Genomic DNA, 22505 nt, shown 5'->3' with positions numbered 1-22505 from the left:
GAATGATTATAAAAATAATGAATTTCTAAACTTTAAAGTCCATCCTCTTAAATTGTGACATTGCAATGGATGTAATTAACCATTTTGCTGCCAACCCATTTCAAATGTGAAGACTACCAAGGGTATTACCCAGAATTTGCAACATTTCAGATTTAAAATTTTTTGGCTATTTAATTTTATGTAATGCATCTAGATTTTTTCCCAGTACTCAAGATATATTTATATATTTTAACCATTCATAGATTATGAGGATTTACTTAAATTACAGCTGTTGAAAAGACCACAATCACAACAAAAATAAGTCAGGCCGATGAATCGGCCCCTGGCAGTTTTCGCTCAACCGGTGACAGTAGAAGGGTTAATACCCTTAGGGTCCCAATTTTTTGGGGTCTTATTCTGAGTCTGTTGTCTGACTTGTTTCATTCGTCACGTCACCTTTTCCATTTTATCTTGTTATCTGTTTATCTATTATTGAAAAGATACATTGTAAACACAGTATATGTAGTTGAAGTAGTAACTTCCTCCTCAGCTATGTTGAAAATATTCTGAAATTAATTATTCTCAAAGTTTATAAGTAATAGGTTTTTTACGCTGGTATTAGTATGCCTGATAAGAAACTTGTAATGTATATATCTACATATGGTGTAATTTTATGGAATAGACGTAAGTGATCAATGAATCACTATAAGTGACTTTGTGTGATGGCCTGCCATTATAATGTTAAAATTGTGTTCAAATAAAAGCTATTAATGCACAATTCACTAAAGATACAAGCTATCAATTCCCTTAAGGAAAGTAATGAAGATAATCATTAATTTGTGGTAGGAAATGCAGCCTAAGAACTTAGAATTATGTACACATTTTATATTTCTGTGTATTTATTTATACTTATATTTATATGAATGAAAAATGCCTCTTTTTTCCATCCACAGCAAAAATTATGGGAGCAAAAAATATTAAGAAATACGGAAAGGATGAAATTTCTTTCTCTAATCCTACTCATTTTCCTGATGTACAGATTATTTCAGAATTGTATGAGCCTATCGTGACTGCAACGATTATAACTCCTGGTAAATATCTTTGAAGCTTTTTCATGTATTTTGCCTTTCGCAACTTTGGAGGAAATGCATTTAATGATATTTGCATATTCTACCTTTATTTTTATTCCAGATGTTTATATGGGGTCAATCATTTCCTTGTGTGTAGACAGGAGGGGTGTGCAAATAAGTTCGGTGAACATTGATGATGAGCGAGTGATGCTTCAGTTTTCTATGCCACTTAATGAGATAATAGTCGATTTCCATGACCTTATCAAATCTGTGTCATCTGGATATGCAAGTTTTGATTATGAAACCTCTGGATATGCTCCCTCCAAACTGGTGAAGGTATGATATCAACCTTTATGAATCATTAAGCAATAGCTGTTGTAGATAGAGAGTTTTGGAAAAATTGAGCATCATATCAATTAAAGTGACTGGCAAGATAATCTGAATCTTTCGCCCGCAGCCAAAATCGTTATTCATTTAGAGAACTTGGTATTTCAAAGGGAAAGATCAGTTATGACAAAGAAAAAAAGCTTTCCTGTTTAGACATAAAAAATAATTTTCCAGAGTTGCTGACATCATCAGAATTCTGGTGCATTAAATCGTTTAGGGAGGACCTCAGGTGATTTAATATCAGTTGCCAGATTTAGTCACGGTGAATTTTAAGTAGGCACCATTAAAACTTACCGCGGAAAATAAAGGCTGAATGAAATGGACTGTTTTTCAGTTTGTAACAGCAGTAACTGGTCCAAATTTAGTTTTTTCAATACTAAAATGTAAGGAGTAAATTGAAAGCAATTTTACTCTCATTTGGAAACCCACGGCCTGCAAAATAATGTCATTGACCTTGAGAAATTTGTATATGTATATAGTTCATATAGAATGGGTAATTTGAATCCTTCAATCAAAATTTTTTTAAAAGATTATAGGTTTTATAATATTTCTTGGAGTTTAGGTCAATGTAAAACAAGTTATAGCCAACGTTTTGATTTATTTTAAATCATTATATATAAGAACAGAATAGAATACACAAAAAATTTTGACATACCTCTTTTTTTTTGTGTATTCTAGTCATCTTTGTATTTTATATTGTTCATGTTTTTTCTTTCATAGCCCTGAGGATGATTTCAAAAGGAAGGAAAATCAAAACGTTGGCTATAACTTGTTTTACATTGAACTAAACTCCAAGAAATATTATAAAATGTATTAAACAAGGTCAACAATAGAAGAGGAAAAAAAAGATTATAGATTTTAAAGCTGGAATCCTCTGAATACAAAGCAAAAACAGGAAAACCACGCACACATTTTTGCTCAAATGTGAAACATTAGTTGTTTTAATGTGCGGTGAAAGAAAATATTAAAGATGAAAATTATGAGTGCAATACCTGACATATCTTGCTCACTAATAACCTTAATCACAAGCTGTATGTGGGATAAGATGGAAAGGAAGAGAACAGGTTTCATTTATCGAATTAAGACTAGAAGGCTAAACTGAGGAAATAAATCATAAGTAGAAATGGGGACCAGCTTGTACAATTAGAATGTTCCTAAACCTACCGTAATTGATGGATTACAATTATAATAAAAGAAATGATAATAGTCATCCGCAAAAAGTTTTCTACTCCATCTAATCTGGTATAATTTTTAATAATCAAGTAGTAATTTTCATATATTTTACAGTAATTTAAATTTATTTTATCATTTCAAAGGTGAAAGTAAGTTTTTGAAATTTTTTCCCGAAAAAGCATGAAAATCCCTGACATGTGCCCACCCTGTTACCATTATTCAAGGAAAATTGCCTGTTGAAATCAGTGACATCAATCAGTAAAAATATCAGTAGGTACAGATTAAATATGTACATTGACTGACTCTATGGATAATTACATTGAGTTATGCTGAGGATATACGGATGCTCTCAAGTAAAAACAATAGAATGCCTCAGTTCTGTTTTTCCTGAATGATAAAAGCTTTTTGTAGGTACTGGATACATAACTGCATTATGCACCATTAAGAAGAGTGTATCTACCAGCGCTTAAATTTGGTTGCTATAAAATTACCTTTTTCGGACTTATGGGTTACCAAAGCTGATGCTTGCTCCAGGACCCTTGTAAACCAGATGCTTTTTTATAACAACTGTGGTAAATACTACGACAATGCATTTCTAGAGTAAGAGTTATTGGAAGAGATATATTAAAAACAATGCAGAATCAAACAAGGAAAATCATTATGTAATTATTTTGTCTGTGTCCCCCTTCATTATTTATACTTATGTATATGAACTCATTTCCAAAGTCAAGTGCAATAAGCTTCTGTACTGGCAGTAGAAATTTTCCTATTGAAAAAGAAAACCTTTTTCATTTCTATTCTTTTTAGGTAAATATTCTCCTGAATGGAAATATTGTTGAAGAATTGAGCACCATTTGCCATGTGAGCAAGTCAGCCAGAGTGGGCTACCAGCTCTGCACAAAACTGAAGGATCTGATCCCAAGGCAGCTGTTTCAGGTTTGTATGATGAAGAAAAATTGGTTGGGAGTACGTATTCACTTGCATCAAAACATGGGTTCTTTGTGATGCCAAATTTTATTCTGAACAGTTAGGGATGTGATAAAAGTTGATTCAATTTTTTAAAAATCAACTGTCAGAATCATTCTCCTAAGACTGCCACACACTTAATAGTACACTATGCACTATCATGCCTCTGTGTGTATCCCTGGATTGGTTGCCACCAAAAGCTCAATAAGAACATTACATATTACGCGAAAGCATTGTTCTTATTATAATGGGAGGTCTTGGCAGATAATGTAGTTTTTTCCAGAAATGAGGCCACGGGTGTTCTGGGTCTGTGACATACCAAGTTGCAACGATGTAATTGGTTCCCTGCTTGCTCTCTCAAAGCGGTGCTGATGGCCTCGAGCACAATGCATAAAATATTAGCCCGTGGCAAGTGACAACAAGCTGCAACCTGATCGCCCCTTTGAGCAATTTTCCCCAATGTGTGGTGTACTCATAGTCAGTGGCGCAGCGAGGGGGGGATTTTGGGGGATAAAACTAGGGCTGTGCGAGACTCTCGATGGTCGAGACGAGAATTTCATTTCTCGGCATTGTCGGGACGAGACTCTCGGCGCGGCAAGAGTCTCGCCTGGGCCGAGAGTCTTAACGAGAGTCGAGAAGTCTCGCCCCTTCGAGATTTCTCGAATTTCTCAAATATTACCAGAAAATTCCTCTCAATACCATAGCACAAAACAAAAAGTGTAATTTAACATAGCAGTTTGTCGTTTGTTATTTATCTCATAGTTAGTTAACTCATAGTGTTTTATACAAGTAGTGATGGATAAATTATTTTACGCATGATGGCTCGGTTTCTCCCACTTTTCTGTCAACTTTTCGATAACTGCATCTGCCATTGTTATCTACAAAATATCATCATCAAGTCAAGAGGCTGGAATGGTAACAATAACTTATTTAAACGTAAAGGAACATTTCACTCAAGTAGTACCAATGTATCTCTCTTAATACAAGAATTGTTGACTCACTGAAAATTCTTGAGCCCTATCTCAAAATTTCTGGACATACATATCTATCTTTAAGCTGTACTAGCATATGTTTTATGACATTTAATGGTATAGACAGAGCACCTGACAATCAAGTTTCCTCTTTCTTAACCCTCTTAGTGCTATCCTTCTTCCTGGGATACTGGCGGTAAATGCGTAAAATTCGTATTCGTAAAATGTAGCAACGCGGAAAAAAAAACAATACAAAAGCTATTTTATCACATATCCATAAGCTGTTTTTTTATTACTGAGGTTAAATTGGTTAATACAGACAAAATATTTTTACGTTAACTGAAATAAAATATATCATTGTAATAAGTAATACGTAATACAATACATTGTAATACGTAATACGTACATTGTAATACGTAAATAATGCACTACGTAAGAGTCGGTATATTGGCCCGCCGCATGAAAAGGGTTAATACTAAATATTCAGTGAACAGTTATTTTGCATAATTATATTGAGTTTTGAATCATGCCAAAAGCCAAGCTTCATGTTACATGTTTTCCTAACAGCATAAGGCTTCCATTGTTATTAAATTTTCCAGGAGCAAGGCCTAGCTATCATTGAATGTGTGAATCAGCTGTTATTATTTTTTGGCCCTGGCATATTTTTTAGTAATAAACAGAAATTTGTGGAGTTTTAAGTAACTTAAGCATTAATAGAGATCACTCTCTTGCTCTGCAGGTTGCTGTCCAAGCATCTGTGGGTTCTAAAGTGGTTGCCAGGGAAAACATCAAAGCACTGAGGAAAGATGTGACTGCAAAATGCGTGAGTAAATGCTTGATTTCTACTTAATTCTAAGGATGGCAATTGAAGCAAAATTAAAATGTTTTGTTTCGATCTGAAGGGAAAGTAAAATATGAGGTCTAGGTTTGGTTTCGTTCCTGAACAAAATTAAAATCGCAAAGGAGTTTAGTTTTGACCCGGGACAGAATTTTACTCCCGGGAACGAAACTAAATTAATTGAAACCCCACGGCTCATAGTTAAGTTTAGATCCCAGAAGTTGAGTGGAGGGTGATGAGAGGGAATAGTTTCGACCAATTACGTTTGACATATGCGTAGAGAGGTTAAAACATTGAGCTTAAAAATCAAATGGCCAGTTTGTGTTCACCATTTTGCTGTTAGTGGTAAAAATATGAGTACCCCATGCATCTAATGGCAGTGGGCGGAACCTCTACTTCATTCAACCATACTTCGTACTCGGTGTTTGGGTCAAAACTAAACGGTTTGAAGGTGAAGCATGTGGTCCCTCCGGTGCGAAACATTATCTGCGTTTCGTTTTGTCCCAGAGTTTTAGTTACCATATATGTCTGAATATATTCCCCCCTTTTTTTCCAAAAATGCCTGTGGTAAAAGTAAAGGGGGGGACTATATTCAAACAAATTTTTTTAACTTTTCCTGAAACTGAAGCCTCAAAATTTGGGGGGGGACTATATTCGGAGAAATACGGTAAGTTTCTACCCGAAGTAGTTTTGACTCTGATTTCGTTTCGACCCCTAGTTTAGCTCCCCAGATGTAAATCCAATATTGTTTCTACATTTCGCTCCTGAAACTATTGAAATTTTCCTTTTTTTTTACTTTTATCTAGTTTCAATTGCCATCCCTGCTTAATTAATTTGAACTTTGCTAAAAATTTGCTACCTGGCTGAAAATATTCTATTCCCGTCTACTCTAGTATGGTGGAGATATTTCCCGGAAAATGAAGCTCTTAAAACGGCAAGCTGAAGGAAAAAAGAAGATGAGAATGATTGGTAACATTGAGGTTCCCAAGCACACGTTCATCTCAGTGCTGAAGAGGTGACAAATGAGTTGTTAATTTAATTGTAAATACATAATTGGTTTATTAAATCGACTTTTATTTAAATGCAAAAATATTAGCAAAGTCTAATAATCCCCAGCAAACCTAATTTCTAATTATAAAAGAGAGCTTAAAACCATAGTTGGAAAAATAGCAATATGTAGTAAGGCACTTGAAGCACAGTACAAATATGAGCATCAAAACACATTTCCTGCACAAGACAGGTCTTTCATATTTATAGCATTACACTAGAGAAAAATAGCACCTGAGTTTACAGTGAGTATAGCATTATCTCAATTGTCTACACTGGGATAACTAGTATTCTATCTTATCAATGCACAGACACACTAAGTTTACCATATGAGCCACGTGGAAAACAATAACACTACAAAATGACAGCATTACCTCTGGTAATAGCAAAAATATTTTATATTTATCAGTAAATAGGAACCTTTATTGTCCCAAAACCAGTCGTCTGAGTTAACAATCCAGTAATAAAAAGCATCATCAGAGAATTTAGAGATATGGATCCATTCATGACATATGTGGGTTAACACCCTATCAGTATTGATTATTGAGTACTTCTATGTGTACCAGAAAAAAAGATAAAGGGACTTGAAATTATACTTGTAAGAGATAAAGCATCGTAACAACTACTTCAATCCACTGCATATACATTCTTCATGAATTTGATAGTAGCTGACAGAATGGATTTCATTTTTTTGAACTTAGCACTGTGTACTGATGGATCACATGGATCATGCTAGCAATAACTATCATGAAATTTTTAGAGATCCTGACAATCATTAGTAAACCAATACAAACTACATGATTCACCTCTCACTACATTGAACGAAATAATTATCATCCCTTTCACAGAATATTGGCTCTTCGTTGCTATAAATTTATACAAAATACCTTTCTTTGTACACATTATCATAGACAAAAGTATGTCCTGGGCTCTTGTTGAATTTTTACATACATGAAATCTCTTTCGCTAATTTTTTTCTCCCAAATCCACTAAATGAGGTAATACAAGAGCACAATCAGGATTTGAGCAAAGAAAAACATAGCTACACTTTGAGAGATAATAAGCTCTGAGGTATTTGTAGAAAGCATTAAACTGACCTTTATATACACGTCTTACGAACAAAAGATCATACATAGTTTACTACATGAACCTTTAAAATTCAACTTATGGACAATGACATGTGATCTTCAGCTTTATACTTGTATATAGTACAGTCCTGGTCAATAAAAATGCAACACTCACTGGCACTGCACACATTTAATGGAATTTAAACAAATTAAATTCATTCATAAGAGCTTTAAATTATGTAATAAAAATAGGGTTTTTGTTCATCTAAAAGAAACGATTATGAAAAAGTGGATAAATTACAGAAGAAAAATGTTCACTCAAAGTCCAAAAGAACTGAGTATTGATATACATGTTTCTTCGACCTATGCCCAAGGCTTTCTTGCTGTCTAACCCTCAGCAGCAACAAGCAAGTAGGGTTGTGTGTTATGCCTCTGTTATAGTTGAACCCACAATGAAATGTCACCCAAGGTCAAAGAGTGATGACACACATGAGTATCATCACTTAACCTACAGAACATTGTTTGAAAACTCAAGGAAGAACAAGGATAGGTCAAACTTAAAAAACATCATCATTGATCACATTCCATCTGAAGTATCCATCTTCTCTTGACTTCGGGTTGTGAAACTGCCAAGGGAGACTGGCTTTTTTAACATTTGAAAGGGAATTGCTATGAATATTGCTTTTTATTGACCAGGACTATACCATGGATAAAATAGCTGAGATTTACATTTTATGTTTGCAAATACATAGAAGCAACTTACCTAGCCTTTGTGATCGCCTAGTTGTATTTTTCATCAGGCATTCCTATTAACAGCGCATGCTACAAATAACTATCATCTAAAAGACTTGCATAAAAAATAAAGCATAAAAGAAAAAAGATACAAAATTAAATTCACATGATGATCCCATTAGGCTTGCATAAAAAAATGATGCAAAAATGAAAATAAAGATACAAAATAAATTTACATGATTATCTCAGTAAGGTAAAAGAAAACAATAAAATGCTATCATAAATATATTCACCCATGTACACAGAAATGACTCTTGTTTTACAGTCTTTAGGTGTTTACCCCTGGATTTATAGCTTGAGAATAGACTTCAGCAAATTATTTTCTAAGAAGGCACTCATCGTACCTATACATATACCATGCTTGATACAAAAATAAGTGCCCAATTGTACTTCTAATGAGTGCCCGTATTGACTTTATACCCATCTCTGACCAATCCTTATGACAAGTGAAAAAGCACACTAAGCAAAATTCCTTTAACACTATGCCGTACAATCAATAATGCCGATAATGTACTCCTCATGTGTATGTGCTGAAAACATCATTGAGGCAATCAAGGGCTGTACACTGCATACAAAATATTCTAATCAGGGCGAGGTACTTATCTCTCATCATTCTGCCAAAATGAATTCTTTAAATTTTCCCCCTGATTGACTGAAAGGCAGAAAGGCTGGCTTTAATGCCTTCTTCGAATGGAGTATGCTTTGGAGATGTTCCCAACGCCTCGACCAAAGAGGTGGAGTCCAGCTGAGTGTCATACGGTCTGGGAGCACCGCCAGATCCTGGGCCGTCAACAGGTTTCACATGCTCGTGAGGCAGGCCAAACACTTTGGCCATTTTAAGCACCATCTCGTACTTGGTTAAGGCTTCTTTACCACTCCACTGGAAAATGCCACTGATGGGTGATCCCTGGGAAATTACAAAAGAAAATATCGTAAAAAAAACTGCATCAGTGCGCAATTCTTCACCACATTGCTACGTTACAATAAATTTCTGTGACTGAAAACGGTTAAGAAAGTGATATTTTTGAGGCTAAATTGTAATACGAGGACCCTTCCCTTCTTTGACCATTTGTTTTTGGGAAGGGGATTTTAAGGAGAGGAGAGTGCGTGACAAACACTTTTTCATTCATGAGTAAGGACATGCAAAAGGTTGGGTTACTATAAAGCCAAAAGTGGAGATATTTTTGTACAAAATTGGTGTTATTTTAACGACAAAATAATTGATGTTGATTGAGTGTCATGCTTTCAGTGGCCCACCTATCCCTAAATTTTGGATGCTATTGACCAGGGATATTTTCATCAATAATTTACATGGAGTATTGACTTAATTCACCTTTTTTTTATATATATTATTCTTCGCATATTCATACATTCAGCTTACATAAAAAGAAAAATTACTTTTAAATATGTATCTTTATTTTAAAATGAAAAAAAAATGTTATTATAACCAAATTGTCTTCTTTTAGATTTGTTCTCCTATTTGTTAACACAATGTTGTAGCAGGAAAGAAATCTTTCTGAGTCCACATATGAAAGGGGGTCCAAATTGCTTAGATGCAAAGGATGGCTCAGACAATTTGAGTTCCTGCATTGCCTTAATCATATCCACCTAACCCTGGGAATTTAGTTTTTGTACTAACTGCTGTAATTTTCCAAACTTCAACATCAACTTCTACGTCTCCATTGACTCAATGCCATGAACTTTTTGTAATTTTGTGTTTAAGTCATGGTTCACCTGTGTATTCGGACCTTCTTGGGGATCAAAAACTGAGATATTTTCAATTATTTTTCTGTTTAGGTCTTCTACTACAAGAGAACTAAGTTTGGTTGATGCCTCTGCTATCTGCATTAATATTGACTTTACAGCAGCTGTGTTAGATGTTGTCATATTTTGTAAATGTAGTCAGTGGTTTCATTGAAAAAAGTACTCTCATAAATATTCTCGAGATTCATTTACTTAACTTCCTTAACTTTGTTTTGAATGTGTGCACATTAGGATAGTTTGAACCCTCCAATAATTAAGCCAACCAGCTGTTTCCCATGGTATTTTGGCTACTTTGTAGACATTATGTGAATGTGGTTTACACATCCTCCTGACAAACAAGTCGTCTTATTTCCTTGAATGTGTTACTTTTACATCAAATGAAACTAGCTTGGAGTTGGGACGCAACGTTAACTGTTGAAGTTTCCCTGACAAAATGATGAAGTTCTGAATTGTATCTTTTTTGAAAAACCAGATAATTGCCCAAAAATAATACATATTCGATTTGGAGGCTAATTCATAAAATGGTGAGCCTATGCAGGAGACTACTGGGCGAACGGGCGTTTCATGTCTCCATTGACTCAATGCCATGAACTTTTTGTAATTTTGTTTATAAGTCATGGTTCACCTGTGTATTCGGACCTTCTTGGGGATCAAAAACTGAGATATTTTCTTTTACTTCATGTGAATCTTAGGAAGGCCATAAAACCTCGGAGGTAGAGGATCCATTTGTAGTTACTTCCCTTTTTCACTGCCACTGAAATTTTCAGTTATACCCTATTACAATTGTGCATTAAATTATTATGGAAAAGTGCAACTACCTTCCATTTCAATTGTTTAGAAGTTATGGGGAGCCGTCCACCCTCCCTTAATCTGCCACAGTGATAATTTAAATAATTCAGAGGATTTTTGCAAATTTTGAGGGTCTGTTTTGATACTTTTTAACGTAAGGAACTGTAGGGAAGAAAGTTTTCATGTAAGGAAGTAAACAACTATTAAAGAAGGATGTGAAAGAGAAGAAATATATAGAAGGGAAAGGATTAGCAGATAGGAGAATTGAATGAAGATCTCAATTAAACCAATCTTAGGATTGTTGACCAGTGATGATGATGATGAACCAATGACCCAGTGTCGGAAAAAATTAATGCACAGCTCATAGGCGTCTGACAGTGGCCAGTTCAGGAACTGCTTGTCTTCCAAAATTTTGCCCTCGTGATGCTCTCATACAACCGGGAATTCTAAAAGCTGTACATATGCCCCTTATACTCCCGTACTCGGTCAGATTTCGTTTCCAGCCTCTGCTGCGATAATAAGCATTCCCTCAACAACTACAATACCCACAATGCACCCTCGATTCCACAATACACCTCATGCAGCGCCCCGTTCCCAAAATATTCCACTCCCAAGCGTCTCAACATTAAACCCTCTAGCTGAACCTTTTGTCCCTTCCCTCACTCCAACCCCTGCGGTAACATTCCACAGCTCATGTACTCGGCGGAACTCCCCCCTACCACATGACTCACCTGAAATCCCTCTTGCCCAAGCACTTTTACCTGCACTTGTCCCAACCCTCGCGGACGCACAAACAACCAACCTAAATCCCAATGCACCTGAATTCATCCCTTCACGCATAATCCAAAAGCATTCTAATGGTTGCCAATTATCATCTAACACTTTTCATACATATTCCACGGGGCAGCTCTTAGAAAACAAAATGAAATGCTTTCCTCGTTCATTCAAAATGATACACTTAAATACACAAAGTTTGCCTGCGCATTTTGATGAGCTACGTTCACTTCTCTCTGACAACAATTTACACGTTATATCCATGGCTGAAACATGGTTGAAGCCCTCCATGCCTTCTAAAGCCGTTGAACTGCCGGATTATACTCTTTATCGCAATGATCGCGTTGGAAAAGGCGGCGGTGGTGTAGGAGTGTACGTACGTAACGACTTAAAATGTAAAGTACTTTCCACGAGTGAGTCCAACTATGACAGGCGGCCGGAATATCTTTTTGTTGAGATTAAAATAAATGTCACTAAGATTCTTATCGGCATTATCTACAGGCCACCTAAACTGGGTCATTTAGGCGACTTGGATTCGGTAATCTCTGAATATGCCACGGAATATGAACATATAATAATAGTTGGAGATTTTAATGCAAACTTTAATACAGAAGCGCACGACACAGTCTTTTTTAAGCGAATGTTCTCCGAAAACAATCTCAAAATCCTACCGTTAGGCCCAACTAATACTACGAAAACTTCGTCAACATGGATTGATCTTATGGCAACGGCAAAAAAAGAAAAGGTTATTGCGCACGGGCAGCTTCCAGTTCCTGGTATCTCTTCTCACGACCTACTGTACCTTGCTTACTCAGTTAAAGCCAAAAAGTTTGAGCAAAAGCTTATAAGTCAACGAAACATCAAGGAAATAAACGACGATGAATTACTTAATGCAGCATTTTTACTACCATGGGCCAATATTGAATTCACCAATTCAGTTGACGATAAAGTTGAGAGACTAAACTCACTGATGACTTATCTGCTTGAAAAATTTGCCCCTGTAAAGGTGATCCGAGTTTCCAAGCCACGCGCGCCCTGGTTAAATTCAGAAATAAAACAATCAATGGCAAAACGAGATTCAGCCTTCCGCTTTTTTAAGAAAACTAGGACTCTCAATGCATTTCAAAGATACAAAAACTTGAGAAACAGGACGAAACAGCTCATAAGAAATGCGAAGATCAAATTCTTTCACTCAGTTACTAAATCTAACCACTCTCCAGGTAAATTATGGAACAAACTAAAATCACTTGGCATAGGTAAAAATAAAGTCTTCAATCTCCCTCCTGACTTGTGTCTGAACTCCTTAAATGATAAGTTTTCCCAGCCCCCCAACCTTATTCAAGCCGAGATCAAAGATAAAACTCTAAAACTGTACGCCTCAAAAGACACATGCATACTAAACAGTGACCAAAAATTTGAATTTACCCCTATTACCCAAATACAAGTTGAATCGTGTTTCAAGAAAATTAAGTCTAAAGCACAAGGTTCCGATGGTATACCACTAGATTTCATAAAAAAGCTATTTCCTGTCATTATCCCATACATCACCAACATTTTTAACTCCTCTCTATTTCAAAATCACTTCCCAAGTCAATGGAAGCGAGCATTAATCAGACCTATTCCAAAAAAGAAAAATTCCGAAGGGGAAAAAGAATTCCGTCCAATATCCTTTCTTCCCATCCTTTCCAAAGTTCTAGAAAAACTTGTATATGAGCAGATAACACATTTCTTAAAGTGCAACAGTATTCTCGATAAATTTCAGTCTGGCTTCAGACACGGTCACAGCACATCTACCGCTTTAACTAAAATCACCGATGACTTGAGACGCTCCATGGATCAAAAAGAAGTTTCAGTACTCGTTTTGCTTGATTTTTCGAAAGCTTTTGATTCCTTAGACAAAGATATCCTAGCAGCAAAAATGAGAGGCATGGGTTTTTCTCCTACCGTAGTCCATTGGATAACATCATACTTAACAGGCCGGCATCAGCGAGTGATTACAAATGATTTCTGCTCAAGGTGGATCGAAACCACAAGAGGTGCGCCCCAAGGCTCTATTCTAGGACCTCTGCTATTCTCTCTGTACATTAATGATTGCCCTTCAGTGATAAATCATTCTAAATATCATCTTTATGCTGACGATCTCCAAGTGTACCTAAATTCAAATGTTAAAAGCCTGTTCAATGGAATATGTAATCTAAATAATGACCTAGAAAATATCAACAATTGGAGCAAATCCAACTTCCTAAGCATAAACCCTAGTAAGTCCCAAGCTATTATAATTGGATATCCTAAAATACTCAAGTCAATCGACAGAGATCAATTACCGCAACTACACATCTCCGATTCTCCCATAAAGTACTGCGACGAAGTTATTAATCTAGGATTGATCATTGATGAAAGTCTGTCTTGGTCATCTCATATAACTAAGATATGTAAAGCAGTGAATAAGTCATTATTTCCATTAATACGTTTCAGAAACATTATTCCTCTCTCCTTAAAGAAGCAATTAATTTCAACATTAATACTTCCCCATTTTGATTATGCCGATGTTGCCTTTCAAGACATATCTCAGATGCTGTCGAATAAACTTCACCGCTCCTTCAACGCCTGCATTAGGTTCATATTTAATTTACAAATATCAGATCATACCACCAATCATATTAACGATCTCAAATGGTTAAAGCCTAGTTCTCGACGCCGGATGCATATCCTATGTCTTCTTTATCAAATCTTACAGACAAATACACCAGCGTACCTCAGAGACGAATTTCAAAAACTTAGTAGAATACATGACTCAAATACGAGGGGAAATGAAAAACTCGTTATACCCCACCACCGGACAGTCAGATTCAATAAATCATTCATTGTTACTGCATGCCGCGAATGGAACAACATTAACCTACCACTACGTAAATCATCATCACTCGCCTCCTTCAAAAAGGCACTACACGTAAAACTTCTTCGAGAACAACAGCAAGACATGTAACATCACGGGAACAGTACGAAAGATTCATCATTTATCTCATCCGGCTTCATCTAATTTTCCTTTTCTTTACAGGTACTGGGTGAAATTTTCCATGTAATTCATTGTATTTGTATACTCAGGTTTACATTAGCTTTCTCAGTAGGTTTTCGCAGGTTTTTCACGCCCCCCTTCTTGTGTGGGCGTTTTCCTGCAGTGGGTTTTTTCCAATAAGGACGACAGTCAATATCCTTAGGTTTTTCCCACGTTCACTAACATCTTTTTACACTTGGTCAATAGTAACTTTGTTAAATTATAATGCTAATTGTTGATTGAAAATGGAACTTCTACTTATTTTTATGTAATTTCTCTGCATTTAATTTCATGAGCAACTAGACAATGTATTTAACTGCATATATTTACTGTTTGACGAGGGGTTAGATGGAAGATGGGACTTTCTAGTCCCAATCTCGCCCAATAAAGACGTATTATTATTATTATTATTATTATTATACCAGGGAAATAATTATATCCTTATAATAATGTTAGGAGCCTTGACGCGGGGCTGGACGACGTGGAAAAGGTAGTCAAAATTCACTACAAAGTCAATTGCCCTATTGCCTGTGCAAGATAGGAGTTGAATTTCAACAAATAAATAAGCGCATAAGAATTCAGTAGCCATGCAAAATCCTCTGGACCTCATGATAGCTTTTGCAAAGTTTTAGGATAAGAAAAAATTTCCGCAATATGTGCAGCATCACATCATCCGTGACTGAGACTTGATCCGTGGAACCTCAAAATTATTGCATGATACTTTACCCAATACGCCACCGGAACGATTGTGCTATAAGGCAGTCTCAATGCCCACTATGTTGGCTGTGATCACAGATGGCCCGACAAGAGTAAACTCCATTCTAGGTGAGTCGTGAGCAAAACATACTTCGAAGAATATGGGGAAGAATGCGAAGCAGGATCTTAGGTGCATACTCATAATGCGATGGATATAATTATTTCCCCGGTACAAGGGGCATATAGCATCGAAAATTACCAGTTGTATGAGAGCATTATGAGTGCAAAATTTTGGAAGATGTCAATGAGCTGTGTGTTATTTTTGTCACCACTGTACCCATTCTCACCCCTAAAGACAGACAGGTATCTTAATTACTACTAAAGTTCATAAATTCTTCACAGCTCATGGAGTGTGTGCATGAACTTGAGAATTCAAGTGTTTGCAAAAAAAATAATCAGACTTTCAAATCATGAGCCATTGTTAAGGCAGTTATCCAAGAGTGTAGGTGAATTAGTCATAAGATTATAATGAGATAAGATATGATGGAATTAATGAGACATGGCCACAGAATGAGGATTTATCACAGCATATAGCATTCTCCAACACATCACTTCTCAGAAGAAGATAAGTTGAAAGTCATACATATTATTCCTCTTAATGCCACAGGCTGATATATCAGCAAAAGCTCCAAGGGCAAAAAGTGCCACGAGCCAATATATCGGCTTGAGTGTAGACTGGATTCAAAATCATTACAAGTTGATCACTTTTGTTTTCTCCTTCATCAAATGTGTTAAAATGTTATAACAAAAAATAATTCTTATATAATAACATAAAATGAAATAACATTAAATAAAAAAAACATTAAATTGATATCTAACACAGTAAATGTACTGTGTTTTTTCACAATGTGGTACAAAATTCTCAAATTTTCGTAGGCACTTTTTGCTAGTACCAACAAAGTTCGACTGGCACTAAGCAGGTTAACGTTCACCATGTTAGAAATGTATTATGCATACATGGATCAATGCAATGGCGAAGAAAATGGCAAGAAACAAACTTGAATTTATGAAAAGAAAAACAGATGAGTTGACCTCACGCAAGGCAAATAAGAAGAAAAATACAGATTCAGCTTAACATGCTGACAGCAGCACCAGTCATAGTGACTGGCGAAAAAGCGATTGAATCCCAGGGTATAGGTGAATCAAACAGGATTCTCAAATGGCCATAAAATTTGACACTACTCGTCAAAAAAAAAAAAAGAAACACTTAACCGGAATACCCTCCTGTGGCAGTTCAAGCACACCCCCGAATGGACACCTTCGCAAGGCTGTCAGACCTCGCTAAGGTGACCCTGGGTTGTAACCTGGGACCCTTCGTAGATAGGGATGGTCTCTACTAAGGATGCCAGGTTATTACGCACATACCTAGGGTATTTTTCTCATGCCAAGGATTACCGGTAAGAGATTGTTTTGGCATGCATCATGACTCAAGTGGTCATTATTATTACCTCAAAATAGTGTGAAATTCCTTCTAGATTCATTATGATGACACCTCTACATGAAACGAATCAATGATATGTAACCGATAAAAAGAAAACACCAATGGCATCACCAGAAATATGCACTACAACACCATGGTAGTCAGAGATGAAGTTGACAAGATATCATGGGAAATAGGAATTGGCCAGTCACATACTACAAGGTGAAATTAGAGTACATACTATTGAGGTACAAAAAAAATATTTATCAAAATAAATTAGACGTATGAAAGACATAGGGTAATTAAAAAAATGCACGTTAGGAAATACAGACAAAATTGAATGGCAAGAAAAGCAAAAAAATTCATTAAATTGGAGGCTGCCATTACAGGATTCATACAGGTAAGGGAAATAAGAAATCACCACTGGAAGTCGTAGAAATTGCATGGAAAAACTCCAGGTGAAGGTTCTTCATTAAAAAGGTAAAATTCATGTTCGGATGCATGGAGCATAGCAGCGAAGAGGCATTCACGCAACAAAGTCGGTGTTTTTTGCCACCCTGACTGGGAGGCAAGGGGCAATGCCAGCATGGCTCTCACTTGAATTTTACTTCTACTGCTTTTTGGCTTTATTTCACAGTATAGCTTGCAAATAAAAGTCTCCTAAAAACCTTAAGGAGAAGACAGGACAACTTAGTTGGCCACATTATGAGGCATGATGTCCACAGAAAAACCATCGTTGGACAGTTGGAAGGGAAAAAGGGCAAGGGACGGCCCCAAATGACTTACACAGGACAAGTTATAATGGATTAAAAAGAGAAGAAATACGTCACTAGCAGAAAAAGAAGAGGTATGGAGAGTTGCATCAAATCAATCTTAGGATAGCTATATGACAATGATGATGATAGCTTGCAACATTTTTCCATAAATTTTTTTACACCTGCTTTTCCATTGGTATAGTCTCAGGGAAACTTAAAAATTTTGACTGGACGCCAGGGAAAGGTCAGAGAAATGGAAAGTTAGCATTGACCCTACATTACACTTTACCAGCATTTTAAATTCAAGAACCTTTCTGACTATAAAATATTGACATTAAATTTATTATGCAACATAACCTACTTATCAAATTGCAGTCAGGGAGAGTGATTCTTGCTGTGCTGCTTGATCTTATGTCCGGCACATGTAGAAATCCAGCTTATGTAACATGGTTGTTTGCTCAGACCCAAAGCCGCAATTCATTGTAAGAATTAGGTATATGAAGGTGATGGTGTAAGTAACGAAATCTCCTGTTTTAGCCACTTTTGCATAATTAAAAAAACACATGAAATTTTCTTCCCACTTTTCATTTGTTTGATAAGTTGCCACTTTCACTTGTCATTTATAGTTTTGGCTCATCCATTTTTTTGGATGAACTTTCGAATGAGAAAAGGAATCCCTAAGTTTTGGGGAGTAGGGAGCCTGGCCCCCCCAACCTATATGGTAGCTTGTCTGAAAAAAGAACAAAACCTGTACATCCAGTGCACAATGAAAACAAAGACATCAAAAGTTTAAATAAGTTAAAAACATCTTTGTGTTGTTTATTCTGTGACAGCACTTAAAATGCTGTTTTCAGAGGCTAATTCAAACAAGAAAATTTTCCCCTCCCCTTGCATTTATCTCGGGGATATTCCATAGCCACTAAACCCCCAGGATTGCTGCTTCCACCCCCCCAACACAAAACTCTTAAAATCTGTCCACGGGAATCCCTAAGGAGAGAGAGTACATAATCTACAATGAACCATATGAGGTTCACGCTTAAGGCCAAAGAGTAGCTGAGAAGCATTGCAACATTCGTCATAATCTTGTGATGTCATCAACTTTGTACATGACCCATTTTATCTCTTTTGTTGTACTGTAGTTTTATAAATGAATGTTTCATATTTTACACATGAAGTATGTATTGCTATTTATTGTTTGACTTGCCTTATGTTTGTGATGCAGACCAACGGGGCCAATAAACATTATTATTATTATAACTTATCTCCAAAATGATTGAGGCTGTCAATTTTTCACAGAGAATAGCTCAAGAAAAGTGTGATGGATCAAAAAACAGAAAACTAGGATACCTTTCTTTCCAATCTCAATCTGGAGGCATTCAAGATGTGGAGAATAATGAAGAATGGAGAAGGTGAAGTGGACGGTGAGGAGGAGGAGGAACAACAAAGTGCTGGACATGGTGGGTTAGGATAGGCAACTTTTGAATGAGATATGGAGGAGACAGAGGTATGGATGGAGGGAGTACAGAGGGTAGAATGTTAGGTAAAGGAGGGAGAGAAAGGAAGAGAATAGGATTTTTAGATTGAATGAAAAGGAGTAGGCCTTATTGTGGACTGAAGAAGGAAGTGCTTGATGGAAGGGGAGGCTCCCAGAATGGTTTTTAAGTACTTCATGGACACCTACCTTTATCAGTAAAATACTTAAATTCAATCATAATATAAAATTAAGCCCACTGAGACCTATCAGCTAATGTTAGTGGACAGTTGTGTGCTAGTGAGTATTTGCTACCACTTCCTGATCCAGTCAAATCAAACACAACACGGTATCCCCACTCATATGATGCCAGAAATATTTCAGTCGGTTGCAACTCAAATACTTTTTCTATCAATTTCTAGAGGAGAAGCAAGAAGGTTTAGCTAACAGAATTTGGTTCTGCCGCAAAAATTTCACCATCCTCTGGAGGTTTCCAATTGCTTCCGGCCTCCTTGGACCTTAGCTCCAGTCGGAGCCTCAGTATTGACAGAACAAACACCTAAATGTTTTTTTTTTTTTAATTAAGAATTGAAAATATCATTCTCTAAGGAATATTAGCGACCATAGTCTATCATGGAAAATGAACATACATCACATATTAGAGGATGATATAGTGCAAAATGCTTTTAAATACTGGAAAAGCTAAATAAAGAGTATCAAGAACAAAATTTCCATCATTCAAACAAAAAAGTTGATTTTGAACAAAAAAAGGAAATTAGACATTTATGAGAAAAAATTATAATAGGTTGGTTTCCCATTTCCTTTTAATTGCCTGAATCGAAAGATTATTACTCTCGGAGAAAGTATTTCACACTTTTAGATTTTTAAATGACGATATCTATTTTTTGCGATTGAATGATAAGTAAAAATTTTCAAACGGATAAGTATGAATGCTGTGAAAAGCCCGTGTGACATCATTCTGGTTCCCGCTGCTGCCATGTACGGTGACCTTGGTGTGAGGCTATGAGCACCGCTAAGATGCAAGCTGCTAGCAGAGTACCCAGTTAGCAAGTAGCGCTTGGTTTAAATAAGGATTATTAGTGCCCTATCAAACGAAGGAAACTTTCCGACATTAGGCAGTTTTAATAGGTGATTATTAAGAGATGTTTCCCTGAGCTCTGTGCCTCATGCATGCATTGGTGATCTCAGACAATGTAAAACTCCTATCTTCTCGTTTAGAAAAAAGGTCCCTGTGACGTCACAAGGAGTGGCATCGCATAGGCTCCACCCTGGCCTTTTTCAAATGAGGTTAAAATTAACCATTAGCATTTGTCAAAACTGGGATTTATAAAACCAAATAATTTGTATTTTATGAATACACTAATGGTGGGTAATAAATCGCAATCAATGCCTTTCGTTTTCTTTGATGAAGGAAACTACCCAATTCTAACTTACCGCAAGCTTTTTTTCTGCAAGAGCAAGGCATATTTCAGCAATATCTTCAGTGCTTGAAGGGTAGCGCCTCTCATAGTTAGACATGTTGCATTGCTTGGAGGTATTGAGAAGAGACTCGAGGAGAACAGTAACAGCACTTTCACTGAGTTTTTCCACAGAGCCATACAAGACCGGTATCCTCAACACAAGGTTCTCTAATAATAAATAAAAAAATGCAATGCTCAGATTTAATGATATATCAGTTCATTTAGCAAATGATCATTTTTAAACTGCATTTATCCATAAAAAATGCCTAAAATATGCACAAAAAAATTCCATGGAGAAAACTTAAAAGAAATTGATTTTCTTTACTAGGAGGAAACTTTTTAGGAAATGGTTCTCTTCATTACAATCCAGTTTGTTGTCGAAGGTGGATCCCAAAGGTCATTGGTACAAGGCATGACAAGCAATAGATTTTTAAAATACTGAGAATTGTAGATTTATACTGGGACCTTTAAAGTGTTGAGTTAACCTTTTTAGGAGAACAGAAGTTCCATTTCTTTATAGCCCATTTCTTCCATATTCAAAATTCCCTTTTCAATGTCCTCATGAGAAACATCACTTCATTAAAAGGGTCATAAGGAAATTTTGGGGGTTAGTTCCATTTTAAAGCCATAATTATGCTACAAATAGCTACACACTGCAATGGGATCTAATTTTTTACCAATTTCTTATCACATTTACTCTTCAAGTTCAATCGAAAAAATCATAGGTACATTCATTGCATACCCATTGGAGACCTAAAGGGATTAAACCACTCTCTCATTGAAGTTTAAAAGAAATTGCAGATTCATTATTTGGATTCTATAGGGGATGATAGGGAAATTTGAACTGATTTGATATTTCTAGTAGATTTTACCCATGTGTGGAGGATTCTTAACATATCTTAATACCTAATTACTGCTCTAAATTTAATTACCTAACTAAAGTATTACCTTCACTTATTTTCAGCGTTTCGATTTCGCCATCCAACTTCGTCTTCCCATAGAGGTTGGTGGGATTTGTGGGATCTCCCGGCTTGTAAGGTGGATTTTTTCCATCAAAAACGTAGTCAGTGCTGATGTACAGAAGAGGCACCCCCACCTTATCTACAGTTCACATCAACACGTGCCAAAACAAAAAATAAGTCAGCAAAATCTCCTTTACGCTAATATCGTCATGCATGCACTGGTACTTCAATCATAATATATAAAGGTTACCTGAGATGCTAGCCAGTTGTTCAGTCGTCTTCACGTTCATACGAATAGCATCTTCAGGATGAGATTCTACTTGGTCAGGAAATCTCAATGCTGCACAATGAATGACAAAAGTTGGACTGAAGGAGGCTAATGCTTTCTGCACTTCTGCAGCATCATTAATGTCCAGTTTCACCAAGGGTGGTGTTGCCCTAAAATCATAGAACACACGGAATCGTATCGCCTCTACTAGGTTAAACTTAATTTATTCACATTCAACAATTGGATTACGTCAATGAAGAGAGAACTAGCCTCTCCATCTCACGATGTATTCAGTTCTACTATTTACACCTGAGATTAGTGAGGTGAATTTATGACGGACATGCCATTCATGCTTTGACATGGGAAGGGTTAGAATGGAATAACCACGCCTTTCAATGATAGAGCAAGAATCTACATGTCACCAAGGAAATATATTCTTTATATTCACCTCGAATATGCAACACCCATGACTTCCCAGCCATTTTCACAGAACTTTTTGAATACCATCCGCCCAAGAAGCCCGGAGGCTCCCGTCAAAAATAAGCGCTTGTCAGAGTTACCCATGGTATGACATTTGCTCAAACAGGGCGGCTATTGCTTGGTAAGGAGCTAATCACAAAATATATTGCCGCCGTTGATAAATAATCTGATTTTACTGCAGCGATATCAACCCACGAATTCGTGTTTTGAAGATAATTCACGAAAACGACAAAAAGTAGA

The 22505-nt window shown here is 36.3% G+C and overlaps 2 protein-coding genes across 2 annotated transcripts in view; one reads left to right on the top strand and one right to left on the bottom strand.

Moving 5' to 3' along the window:
* Positions 1 to 6450, top strand: part of LOC124162883 (translation factor GUF1 homolog, mitochondrial) — a 16149-nt gene extending 9699 nt beyond the window's left edge. Inside the window, exons 7-11 of the mRNA XM_046539576.1 lie at positions 933 to 1070; positions 1171 to 1385; positions 3417 to 3545; positions 5286 to 5369; positions 6278 to 6450. Coding sequence (XP_046395532.1) covers positions 933 to 1070; positions 1171 to 1385; positions 3417 to 3545; positions 5286 to 5369; positions 6278 to 6403 — 692 coding nt within the window. The 3' untranslated portion in view covers positions 6404 to 6450. The remainder of the gene's footprint in view (positions 1 to 932; positions 1071 to 1170; positions 1386 to 3416; positions 3546 to 5285; positions 5370 to 6277) is intronic.
* LOC124162884 (methionine adenosyltransferase 2 subunit beta-like) lies at positions 6438 to 22505 on the bottom strand. The gene is made up of 5 exons (XM_046539577.1): positions 22234 to 22505; positions 21768 to 21955; positions 21504 to 21656; positions 20530 to 20723; positions 6438 to 9197 (listed from the first exon to the last, which is right to left on the bottom strand). The coding sequence occupies exons 1-5, from the start codon at positions 22347 to 22349 to the stop codon at positions 8922 to 8924; spliced, it is 927 nt and encodes a 308-aa protein (XP_046395533.1). The 5' UTR covers positions 22350 to 22505; the 3' UTR covers positions 6438 to 8921.

Source organism: Ischnura elegans, chromosome 7, assembly GCF_921293095.1.
Source record: "Ischnura elegans chromosome 7, ioIscEleg1.1, whole genome shotgun sequence".
NCBI lineage: Eukaryota > Metazoa > Arthropoda > Insecta > Odonata > Coenagrionidae > Ischnura > Ischnura elegans.
The sequence above is the reverse complement of the archived record's forward strand: the minus strand, read 5'-3'. Positions and strand labels throughout refer to the sequence as shown.

Excerpts from the sequence above, each read along its gene's own strand:
- LOC124162884 (XM_046539577.1), bottom strand. The coding sequence starts at position 22,349 with ATGGGTAACTCTGACAAGCGCTTATTTTTGACGGGAGCCTCCGGGCTT. Across the intron at positions 21,956-22,233 it reads ATGGGTGTTGCATATTCGAG|GGCAACACCACCCTTGGTGA; the intron begins GTGAATATAAAG and ends CTATGATTTTAG. Across the intron at positions 21,657-21,767 it reads ACAACTGGCTAGCATCTCAG|ATAAGGTGGGGGTGCCTCTT; the intron begins GTAACCTTTATA and ends TGTGAACTGTAG.